The 13,017-nt window shown below is 44.1% G+C and overlaps 1 protein-coding gene across 2 annotated transcripts in view; it reads right to left on the bottom strand.

The window, feature by feature from the left end:
* The window catches only part of JARID2 (jumonji and AT-rich interaction domain containing 2), a 144,240-nt gene that overhangs the window by 17,830 nt on the left and 113,393 nt on the right, over window positions 1-13,017 (bottom strand). For both annotated transcript variants that reach the window (XM_075213102.1, XM_075213101.1), the window contains exons 8-9: window positions 2,766-3,262; window positions 1,241-1,333 (exon numbers count right to left, since the gene is read on the bottom strand). In XM_075213102.1, coding sequence (XP_075069203.1) covers window positions 1,241-1,333; window positions 2,766-3,262 — 590 coding nt within the window. The remainder of the gene's footprint in view (window positions 1-1,240; window positions 1,334-2,765; window positions 3,263-13,017) is intronic.

The following is a 13,017-nucleotide window of genomic DNA, read 5'->3' as shown; positions in this document are numbered from 1 at the left end:
CTGCCATACACTAGTCCGCAAATCCCTAGACTGGCTCCCAATTATCGCCAGAATTCAATTCAAGGTACCCATCCCCACCAACTCCTCCCCATCATAGACATTTGACCTTATCACGAGATATGCACGCTTAGATCTGCCTCCTCTTTGATTAACCCTTTCAAATAATACATAACCTTCAACCAGAAAAAAATACGCATATACACACACACAAGTAGGTTTGAGAATATCTCCACCACCGCACCGCTATATACAGAAAAAGTAAAACCAGTAAAGGTGGTGCTAGATCTCCAGTTAGTACACCACAATAATTCCATGAGACATACATATATTTGAAGACTGTGTTCCACTGAAGTGAAGGTTACACCCTGAAAAGCTGCACATACCAGATATTTATATCCTAGTAAATTACCATTAGCAGTCAAAGTGTAAAATTATAGGTTCATGTGCTGGGCTCTGACCATAGAACATAACATGTGTGAGATATAAAATTGTAGAGAATGTAAATTTTGAAAACTGCATCAGTAATACCCTTAAATGCCCTACATATTATCACAATATGGGAGTGATAATAAAGTCACAGTATGACCACAGGGTTACTGATTATTATTAAGTCATCTTCAGAATATTAGTGATCGTGTTATTATTGTATATCAATAAAAAGTTTGGTTTAATCTAGAGGTTCTAGTAACAATTATATAGCAAATATGTGATACAAATATGCTGTACTAATACACAAACGTTGAATTTAATAAAGTAGTATGTGTACAATATAAGATTAAAACTTGTTTTTCAATCTTGCTGTGTTTGTTTTCTATACGACATTCCGAAAAAGGTTTGTTGCTCCAAGCAGCTAGGATGCAGTGGCGGATCCAGGGGGGGGCGATCGGGGCGATCGCCCCCCCTAGCAGACACTTGCTGCCGACGGCTGCACAGTATGTGCAGGTCCGTCCAGCCGAGACAGGCAGGGACAGTGTGCTGCCCGGCTGCTCTGACTGTGTTTAAAACACAATCAGAGCAGCCTGGCAGCACACTGTCCCTGCCTGTCACGGCTGGACGGACCTGCACATAGTGTGCAGCCTAAGATGTTAGAAAGGGGCGGGGCCTAAATCCCCCCCTCCCCCTAAATTGTCCCGGGTACAGCATTTTTCTAGATCCACCCCTGCTAGGATGCAGGCATCATGCTCAATGGCATGCTACAGTTACCCATTGTTAAAGTAATCCTACTAGGAAAGCAGCTGACCTCAACCTCTGCTACTGTTGGCTCCTTGTTGAAGCACATGTTCATGACGTTCCTTGCTGTCCGAAAGAAAGTGGTGAGAGACATGGACCTTCCCTGTGGACAACACAGACGGTGAATGAAAATCACAGACACACAAAGCTCCTCCTACAGATAAAGATGGAAAATACTAAATAGCATGCACCTAATTCTTATACTATGTTCACCACACGACCTTGGACCTTTTGATATTAGAAGTTCTTTTACACTGCAAGTTATTCTAAATCTTTATACAACAGTAGGTACATTTGGAAAGCTTAAACCAAAACAGTATCCTTGCACCATATACCAACATTGTTCTAACCCAGTGTTGGCTAACCTGTGACACTCCAGGTGTTGTGAAACTACAAGTCCCAGCAATAAGCTGATATATATTGGCAATGCATGCTGGGACTTGTAGTTTCACAACACCTGGAGTGTCACAGGTTAGCCAACACTGTTCTAACCCAACAGTGCATCATTTTTATTTAACCTTTTCTCCTTTGGTCCTCCAATGGCATTGCATGCAAGCAAGTGGGTGGAGATTGGCAAGAGAAGAATCGAATGTTATTTTAAATGTCTAACATACAATGAAAGACAAACCCTTGCTTGATGTCTTACAGCCAACATGTCATTACTAACAGAACTATGATAACATGGAGATTGGAAAACGAACAGGAGCATGATACATCCATCTTCATTATAATGGTTATTGACGTCCTGCTGTGGTGTGGCACGGACACATATGATGTTTAGAAATATTTTAATGCATAAAAGGATAACAACAAATGTTTTCACAAAAACACAACCAAAATGGCACGGTCTTAGAATCCAGTAATTATTAGGCTTCAGTGACTCTTAATCCAATTTCCTACAACACTACAGAATGAGAGCACCAGGCGCTTGGAGTACCATTTAGAATTGTACACTTGCCATAATCTGTCATAACAACAACAGAAATACAAATTGTGCCAATTACCACATATCTATTCTATGTTGAGAGTGCTTATCTGTGCAACCCTGTAGGAAGGCGCTCAAATGTGAGAGATACGTTTTGATCAATGATCCTTTTACTCCTGATGAAATGGATTTGTTACATTGTATACACCAAAAGCAGACACAAGCGACAAGAACAGAAGTGCAGGTGGACATACCAACTTCTTATTGTAACAAATGAGAAATTCTGTAATTATAGGAAGGCGAGGCCTTACTAATGTTGTTGCAATGGCTGTGATCCATTTTATATTGGGAAGGCATGGAAGATTCCTAATTGTTGTATGTAACTAAATTATGTCACTATACAATGCTATGAGTACCGGCCTGCTCTTACTCTTCAAAAAAATAATATAGGTACTATATGTACTTAAAATGTATAAACAATGGTTAACCTAATTTTAAAAAAAGATACATTGACATATTTAAGTATTTATCTGTAACACTAATGTGAGCATTATAAGATTTGTCACAACGGTCTAACGTGGTTTAGCTTACACATAAATATTATACTTACTTTATAGACGCACTTGTGTAGGTCACCAAATAAACTTTTATCTTCGGGCTCCTCCTCTGTGCACTCTTTTTCCTGAGGGAATAGCCTCCGTCTGCCATTTTTCAGAGGAACATCCATTTCTTTTAGCTTCCCACGGAGGCCATTACGTTGCACCACTCCATTAACTAATCCGTTTTTGGGCTCATATCTAGGGAGTAAATGTAATCTATATGCATTCTCTGCGTGCCCCTCCAGTGGGCCTTTCTTCTTCTCAAGGTTCTCTTTCTCCTGCAGAACTTCTTTCTCCAGTTTTTTGTGCTCCTCGGGGGAAAGGGAGTCGTAGGAAAGGAGGTACTGACAGTAGGCCTCTTGCAGCTTTGCAAGTCGGTCCTGTGCGGTTTTCGGGATGCGAAGCATGTCTGCCAGTTTGTTCCACTTCTTGAGGTCCGTCACTTGTTGCATGCCACCCATTTCATTGATGAGTTGGAAAAACTGAGCCAGATCTAGCTCACAGCCTCCTACGTAGAGATTGTGAGGTAAATAGAAAAACACATTTAGACAATAGAATTGGTGGTTTACATAGTAACATAGTTGATGAGGTTGAAAAAAGACACCAGTCCATCAAGTTCAACCTATTTTGGATCCTGCACTTATATTTGGAATTGATCCAGAGTAAGCAACCACCAATCTGTTTCAATTGTGAAAAACCCCCCAACTCAATATTGCAGTCCTATTTTTACCCTATATCCACTACCATCCTTCATTTTAATTAACGGTCGTATCCCTGGATACACTTTTCCGCTAAAAAATTGTCTAACCCTAGGAAATCTTAGGAAAGTATTGAAAGCAATAGAGCTTTCAGTATTTGTCCGATGTCGAAGACGTTAAAGAAAAAGACAGCTTTCAGCACTCCAATATCTAACGGGTTGCCAATAAACTGGATTTGTGTCTAGCTGGGTACAAAGTCTGTTCGAGTTCAGAAAGCGTTTAAGTAACAAAGGTTGTTAATAATGGCTTGCACTGACACTTTTTAAATCAACCTTTTTTGGTCCTTACTTCCAAAACTATAATATTAAGCACCGAAAATCAAATGCGGAATTCAACGCTCATTAGACAGAAGGATAGGTAGTGTCAGCTCCATTTAGTGAATAAACAATTTGAGAGCTGTCCAAAAAAATCAATCTAAGGCAACTTAATCCTAATTTTCAGGTTGATTGAGGTCTACAGTTTGCGGTAAAGACACAAGCTAGATTATATAGTATAAATTAATTGAAATTGCATTATTCCCAGTCCGTTTAGCTTACACATTTTGACTTACCACATCCAAAAAGGTCTTGGCTAACATTAGGAGTGAGAGGTACCTTGGCCGCCAGCCTTTTACTGCTTGGAGACAGCAATATTTTTCTGGACACCAGGCATTCTCAGAGGTGCTTGCTGGTATCTTCCCCACACTGTTAGGCAGCAGAGATCAAGATACTCGGTTTAGGACACACTCTGGAGATCATTATTCTGATTACTGGTTCACTTCTGAATTTGCCCAAGGTCAGCAATACATAACTCCCATTCTGTCTGTGTGTCAGCATGGTGATAATGTATTAATGATTCCATACAGAAATGACTAGAAGGCTTTCGCTCACCCGTTCTGCTGTCAGGATAAAACGCTGTGAAAGATTCTTGAATACCTAGTAGGTACATTGCCACAAAGAGACAGAGAGAGAGATCAGTTTGTTAACAGCCTTAAAAACACAAGTGGTTTCTTAGGGAACCCCACATATGTACTTAGGGTTGTCACAGTCACAGGAATATAACCCAGGCTCTTGCATCTCAAACAGGGACCTGGCCTTCTGCGTTTCTTAATTCTGTACTCCATCACAGAGTACGTTCGACAAAATGGCTGCTTTTTGTTTTTGTACCACCCACCCACACCCATGCCACATTTCACTTGCTGATTGCATTTACTACATTGCTTAAACCCATCTAAAACTTGTGACAGCCCTATATATATATATATATATATATATATATATATATATATATATATATATATATATATATATATATATATATAATTTATCCGTTTCATGTATGCACAGTAGACTTAGAATTAAGGGGGGGAAAAAAAAGGAGAAAAAAAAAAAAAGAGAATCTTTCAACAGTCACTTAGGTAATATTCAGATATTCAGAGATGTAAAGGCCTTTTGCTTTTTTTTTTTTTTTGCCTCTGTCAGTACATGTGCCCTCATTTCCGCTATATTCAGCAGGCTCTGTGTGCTGTATATGGTAACATGATAACCTAGTGTTGCACTGGGACATTTGTGAAGAAACTTGCAATTCAACAGGAAAACCAGTAAATACTCATACTATGGGGGAATTCAATTGCTGGCGGTGGGAAGTGAGGGAAAATGAGCAGGGATTTGAGGAAAAAAACTCTGCCACAATGTGTCCAGAGACACATTACGGCCCCTCAGCCGAACTGTATTCCCCCCAATGTGTCTGCCATTTGTTGAATCTAGGCTGACACACACATGCATTCTAAAAAAAAAATAGAGGTATGATTCAAAACCTGAACCAACATTAGTGCCTTGATAAGAAACTTGGAGCAAATCTTACAGCACAGATTTTATATATATTTCAATCAAGAATATTCCACATTATCAATGTACAGTCAAACATTTACAGTATAGTGTGGTCGGGTCTCAGTGTCCGGCGGCACCCACATTTAAATGGACTTAAGCGCCAAAAGGGTTAATCCCCGGCGCTAGGCTAAGTGTGGCTAAAGTAATAATTTTAAATGTATTTATTAAAATTAAAAAAAAAGTGTTATAAAATACGTACTGCAGGTTCAGGAGAGTAATATCTGGCGCTGCAGCAATGAAGTGTTTAACAGAGTGTTTAAATGTATATGTTAAATGTTTTAACAAATTAAATAAAAAATGTAATGCATGGGCACTGCTGTGACGTTAGTTAACCGACGCACAGCGCTGACAAGGTTACCTCCCGGCGCTAGGCATCAAGTTGTCAGGCAACAGGTGGGCACCACCTCCTGCAGTATCTTGCGAACAATCATCAGCTGCGCCCAGATTGGGATCTCTCTGCTTTGCCAAATTTGAGGACAATGTTGAAAAAAATTGATGGATATTTGCAGGTGTTCGAAATGTCATGTAGACTCCAAGATCTGCCCAAAAAGGAGTGGGTCAAGCACGGTCATGCTAGAAGACCGTGCAATGGAGGCCTATCGTGGAGTGGCCCCAGAAGACTGTGTGGAATAGGACGTGGTAAAAACTTCCCTCCTTAAGCGGCATGTTATTACCCTTGGAAACCTAACGGCTGATGTTTCAGGCCCTAGTTAAAAGCCCTCACAACAGCCATGAGGAATTTGGCAACCAGTAGCAGCAGTTGGCGAGGAGATGGATTAATGGATCTCGTGTCGAGTGCTGGGAAGAATTAGTGGATTTAAATTGCAGAAAGCATTTTCACCAGCAGTGAGCACTGGAGGTGAAGGAATGGGTATTGGACCGTAACCCAGCAAGCAAGGAAGCAACGGCCCAGTTGGTGGATAAGTATGTGGAAGTTCGGTCACACTGGCAGAAGCGCCAGTCTAGCAGCCAGCCGCAAAGGACTGTACAAACACTGGAATACCCCTCTTCTTTTCATCACCCACAAAACCATGTGTTTCTAACCAGCCTCTGCTCTGCCCTGTCCCTGGAAGTTACCAATGGAGACCACCGGAGTCCCAGATGGAGAGAAATTGTTATGGTTGCGGAAAAATTGGCCACCTGAGGATGGACCATCCCACAACCCAAGAACCCCAAACTCATGCCCCAAATCAGTCCTGGAGACCGGCTGACTTGTCTAATTGGCGGCGGTGAGCCCAAAGAGATGGTTCCCAAACAAGCCAGTCCAGAGGAGCTTGGCAGTGAAGAAAGTGACTCAGCAGAGAGAGTCACTTGGCTGACCAAAAAATCCCCTCAACATATGTGGAGGAACCTGCACAACCAGTCCAAGTGGGACCCCTGCAGGGAGAAGGACTTAGAGACTCAGACTTAGATCCTGCAGCAGGATTGCACTGCCAAAGTAACTGTGACAGATGTACTAGAACAGGAAGTACCTGTAGCAAGGGTCTATCTGGACTGGGGAGATGGCCAGGAGTTGCGAGATGTTGCCGTTATTGATGGCCTCCCTATAGATGTCATTTTGGGCAACAACGTTGGGGTTGAAATTGTGACCGAATTTCTCAAGCAGCCAGACTACAGTCTTCAGGATCTAAGTCTACACAACCCAGCCCGGAGGAAAAGACCACATCTGCTAGATAATAGCCATCAACAGCAACCACAACATAAGCCAGCCCAGTGGAAAAGACTCAAGCTGCTAAACCTCCAGGAACCAGCCAGCTCCTTGCCTCTGGAAAGACTATGTCCCCTAGCACTGCAGAGGATGTTGTATCCAGTCAATCTGATCTTGTGGTGATGCCCAGTGAGGCTCCTGCCCCTAGCAGTATGCCAACTCTGGCAGTGAGTATAGCTGATGACAGTGACCTCCCATTGATTAACCCCCACTTTGACAGAACCTAGTAACCCTAACATAGACACCCATGCACAGTGTTCCAAAATAGACAATAGTGAAAGCCGCAGGAATGAGTTCAGGGCAGCTCAGCTGTCTGATTCTTCGCTGGAAGGCATGAGATGCCAAGCTGGCAGCAGCCGTTCAGGGAGGGAGTTGGATAGTGAGACCTAGTGTAAAGGGTTGATGTACCGGGTAGCCAGGAAGGTAGATAGAAATAGACCAGTCCGGGAACAAGTTCAAGTGGTCCCACGGAGCATTTGCATGCAAGTGATGACAGTTGACCACAAACTCTCTATGGCACCAGGGCAGAGACTGAATACTGAAGCACCTGACACAGAACTTCTTCTGGCCTGGCATATCGGATGACACTACTGTAAGTCCTGTGATGTGTGTCAGGGGCTTGGGCGCCCTAGTGCTCGTGCTCCCCTCAGGTCCTTGCCAATAGTTGGGAACCTTTCAAACAAGTGGCTGTGGACATCATCACTGTGGAGGATTACGCACAAGGTACCCTGAGGCTGTAGTTCTGTCCTCCATCAATGCAGAAAAGGGAGCGGATGAGCTGTTTGGAATACTTAGTAGAGTAGGGTATGGTTCCATATTGAGATCCCCAGACTAACGAACTGTGTGAGCAATTCAACGGCACTCTGAAGCATATGCTACAGGCATTTGTAGGAGGGCGGGGGAGCCTGGAAACACTACCTGCCATACCTCCTGTTTGCTTATCAGGAGGTGTCACAGGAGTCTACTGGTATCTCCCCCTTTGAATTACTACTATATGGATGTCAGAGTCTAGGGACTACTTGACCGGTTCTGAGAGTCTTGGGAAGGGGATATACCCACCCAGAATGTGTTAATGCACAAAGATCAGTTAGAGAATCTCTTGGGGCTTGCGCAAGTTAACCTAGAGCAAGCGCAGACCAAGCAGAAGACTTGGCATAATCAGGGCGTGCCCACCAGAGTTTTTTTTTTTTTTTAAACTCTTTATTTATTACAAGAGGAAACAGCATAGAGAAGAGCAAACAACAAGTAAAAACCAACGGTTTTAAGACAACAAGATGTCTCCTCTTATTTTACATTTTTATAGTAGAAGGAAGGGGTAGGAAAGAGACAGGAAACAAAAAGGGTTAAGGAGGGGAAACGGGGGGGGGGGGAGGGTTGGGAAGGACAGGCACGTATATCACCATACCTATTACAAAGGAGGTTGTAAGCAACATATTTACAGAATAACGACCAATAAAATAAACAAGAAAATAAAAAGTAGACGGCAAGATATATGGATCTCTTACCCATGGCTCACGACGACCAACCTGGAGGATCCAGAGACGGCCCAGAGTTTATGTACCATTAGAGGACGAGAGAGCCAAAGGGGGTAAACAGCTACGGCTTTGCTGGAGATACCACGGGGCCCAAACCTTGTCAAAGTTGTACGATTTATCGTGAAGGTAGCATGTAATACTCTCCATGCTTGCAATATGCCAGATGTAGTTCCGTAAGGACTGCATAGAGGGAGGGTTGGGATCTTTCCAGTGTTTAGCTATTAGGGATTTGGCAGCAGCTAGTATGTGGGATATCAGCTAGTTGGAAGGGGTGGTCTCATCAGGGATAGGGCGAGAGAGAAGGAATGACCAGGGATCCTTAGTGATCTGTTGTTCAGATACGGAATTAATAAGTGCAAGGACCATGTTCCAATAAGGGATTATACGGGGACAGGTCCACCATATATGAAGCATAGTGCCTCTCTGGCCACATTCCCACCAACAGCTCGGAGTAGCAGTGGGAAACATTCTAGACAACCTATCTGGGGTATAGTACCACCTATAGTACAGCTTGTATGCAGTTTCTTTAATAAGTGTCGATATTGAGCTCTTGGCAATCCCCTCTCTGACCTCCTCCCAACAAGACTCATCCGGAGGAGGTCCCAGATCCCTCTCCCATTCACGGGGGAGCGTGCAGGAGCATGGCCTCTGATTTAGCAAAATTTATTTTATAGCCTGAGAGAAGACCATATTCATCGATGAGCCTGTATAGGGCGGGTAAAGAGTCTTGGGGGTTCGTGAGAGAGAGCAGTATATCATCCGCAAAAAGAGAGACCTTGAATTCCCGGGGTCCCACCTCCACACCCGTTATCAAAGCCAACTGCCTAATCATTGCTGCCAAGGGCTCTATAACCAATGCAAAAATTAAAGGAGATAGGGGGCATCCCTGTCTCGTCCCATTGGAAAGGGAGAGAGGATCAGAAAGCGAGCCATTAACCAATACCCTAGCGGTGGGAGAATTGTAAAGAGCAGAAACTCCCGTCAGGAATTCAGCCGAGAAGCCATACGTCTTCAGAGCGTGAAACATGAAGTCCCACGAAATCCGATCTAATGCCTTCTCAGCGTCCAAAGAGAGCATCAGGGCTGGGAGACGTCTCTGATTAATTATTTGAATTATATCTATTGCTCGACGGGTATTATCTCTGGCTTGACGACCTGGGATAAAGCCCACCTGATCATAATGGATCAGATCCGGAAGGACTGTATTCAAACGAGTGGCTAATAATTTTGCATAAATCTTAACATCTACATTAAGGAGGGAGATAGGACGGTAGCTTGCACAGTCACTAAGGTCCTTCCCCTCCTTGTGTATAACTACTATACGTGCTTCCAACATTGATTTAGGGAATGGAGCTCCTTGCAAGACAGCATTGAACAGGGTGCGGAGGTGGGGGACCAGGGTCTGGGAAAATGTTTTTTAATAGGCTGCGGTGAAGCCATCTGGGCCTGGGGCCTTAGAGGCCTTTTGTGCTTTAATAACATCCGCCCACCAGAGTTTTTGAGGTTGCACAGAAGCTTCTTGTTCTGGTTCCCACGCGACAGAACAAACTCCAGGCTGCCTGAGCTGGACTGTACATGGTCTCAAAACGCCTAAGTGACATCACCTATGTGGTGTCATTTGATAGCGTCGGTAGGAGGCAGCGGACCTACCACATAAACATGCTAAAGGCATACCACGAGTGTGTGCAGTAGCTGAGATTTGCTGCTTCCCGACTGAGGAACCAGGAAGTGATCCACTACCATACCTCCTCACGGATGCCAGAGGTGAAGGTGGTGTAGAGGAAATGGGCTTGGATGAGCAGTTGAGTAACTGCAAGAGGAAGCAGTTGGCGGCAGTGCTGCGGCCCTTTGCGACTCAGTTTAGTGCAAAGCCCGACCAGACTTCCTTTGTGATGCACCATGTAGACACAGGTGACCATAGGCCAATTAGGCAACCTGCTTATTAGGTCTCACCAGAGGCCAAAGATTGTATAAACAAGGAGGTACACGAGATGATTGAGCTGGGTGTGATCCAGCCATCAAGCAGTCCCTGGGCTTCTTCCGTTGCATTGGTTCCCAAAAAGGACAAGACAACGCGGATTTGCGTGGATTACGGCATGTTGACCAGGGTGACCGTATCCTTTCCCTATCCCCTGCCCCGCATTGACTCTCTGTTAGACAAGTAACCTGAAGCAAAGTATATTTCAACATTTGACTTGATCAAGGGGTATTGGCAGATACCACTCACCCCAGAGGCTCAAAAACGGTCAGCGTCCATCACCCCATTTGGCCTGTTCGAGGTTAAATCCATGTCCTTTCGGATGAACTCATCAGACACCTTTCAAGGTGTGGTTGATTTACCCGTTTGAAGAGTGTAAGGGCTTTCCTCAAGCTTACTTGGATGACATTGCCATTTTTAGCAAGTCCTGGGAGGACCATCTAAAATACGTAGGGCAGGTGTTGGGAAAAATTCAGTGGACAGGTCTGACCATCCAAGCAGAAAAGTGTCAAATGGGGATGTAGGAGGTACAAGTACCCGGGGCATTGTGTGGGTGGAGGTAGGGTTAAGCACAGAGTAATTCCCGACACTGCAGCAACGAAGGGTTTCACAGAGTGTATAAATGTATATGTTAAATGTTTTAACAAATGAATTAAAAAATGTAATGCAAGGGCGCCCAGCTCTGAAAGGGTTAAGGCGCGGCACTAGGCGCCAGGAATGTATTTAAAATATTAAAATGTGTTCCTACCTCCCTGGTGGTCGAGTGGGGACCTGGGGCTCCTCCGGCAGGTTGAAACCCCCTGCTCCGGTACACGTTCATGGGGACCAGAGTGCTGTGGTGCGGACAGGTGTCCTAGACCCTGGTGGTCCAGCAGAGGCTGCAAGAGCAGCACTGGAGGCCATTGAAAGGCACTGCAAGGAGGCTGCCAGCAATGGTTTTCAAAGGCCCCTGCTGGATTCAAATAAAACCAGGCGACACAGGGCATGCTGGGAAACCCAGGAGGCTGGAAATCCCACTGGAGCTCAGAGAGCTCTAGGACCAGCAGGCCAGGGGCTGCTGCCTCGGGATCTGGCTGACTTCCCTCTGGTACTATTTACAGATAGTGTGGAGAGCCAGACCCCGAGGCAGAGTCCCTGGAAGCATTTTTAGGTAGGAGATTTATTCTTGCCCTAAACATTCTGGCACCAGGGGAGGAGAGGAGGCAAAGTCTCCCTCTTCCTGGCAGCTTGTGGACAGGGAAGCGGGGGGGGGTTGGGGAGGTGGCGTACACTCCCCCATACCACTGGCAACAATGTAAAAAGGTGTTAAAATATATCTATCTATATATCTCATCTAAGAATGAGGGGACTATGTACTAACATGAAGCAAAATGCCACAAAAATAGTGTTAGTTATATACTAAAAGTGGCTGTCACCACATATGCAGCCAGGAGGCAAGGCATAAGCAGCAACCTGGTATCCAACCACCTGGAGTTATCCGGTAATTAAAAGAAAAAGGCAAAATACAGCATCCACCTACAATTTTATTTAACTATCCTTTCATTTAACAATCCTTTTGCTTCGGTAAAACTACACTGGGTGTGTACGCCTTCTGTATGGCAACCATCTAAAGCTCCATACAGTTTATGGTGTAATCTGTATACACGTGGACTACATTAGATCCAGAAAGAATAAAATACAAATTTTATGTCATAAAAGTAGTGATTAAAGGTTTGAGTCTATTTTTCACCCATTTGGTATAATGGGCAAGGGCCTTAAGAGATTCTTGTCCACTGTTTAGTAATACAGGTGAAAGCATGTCAATCTGTCTTGTGCAAGTGAGGGGACCTTGTCAGAATTTGAGGATAGTTAAAAGATGACACACAAGTAGCAATCTCTCTGTCTGGGCTGTTACAAAGCATCCGTTTGAATGGAACTACCACAGTTTGGTACTTAAGACCAATAGGTCTTGCACTTGCAATTTATGTGCCATCGTTGTACGCATCCCCTTTCAATTAAAACAAGTGTAAAGAAAAGAACAGACTTTTAGAAAGGGTACAATGAATAGGACAGAAGCATGAACAGCAGAATGTGTCAGTCCATGTACAGTGTGCCTGTGTCCTTGACAGAACAGGTGGTGATATTTGCCCATGAAGATGACAAAATGGTGATCAAGAACAATAGCATTAATTAATTATATGCTCATAGCTTCTTTTTATATTTCTCACAATATCATACAACCACCCTCCCCCCCCCCCCCCCCAAAAAAAAAGACACCAGAATAGTAAAGCAATTTTTCATAGACTACTTATCATCATCACCACCATTTATTTATAAAGCGCTACCGATTCCGCAGCGCGGTACAGAGAACTCACTCACATCAGTCCCTGCCCCATTTGGACTTTCAGCCTAAATTCCCTAACACACACACACACAG

Source organism: Mixophyes fleayi, chromosome 5 (assembly GCF_038048845.1).
Source record: "Mixophyes fleayi isolate aMixFle1 chromosome 5, aMixFle1.hap1, whole genome shotgun sequence".
NCBI classification, from domain to species: domain Eukaryota; kingdom Metazoa; phylum Chordata; class Amphibia; order Anura; family Limnodynastidae; genus Mixophyes; species Mixophyes fleayi.
The sequence above is the reverse complement of the archived record's forward strand: the minus strand, read 5'-3'. Positions and strand labels throughout refer to the sequence as shown.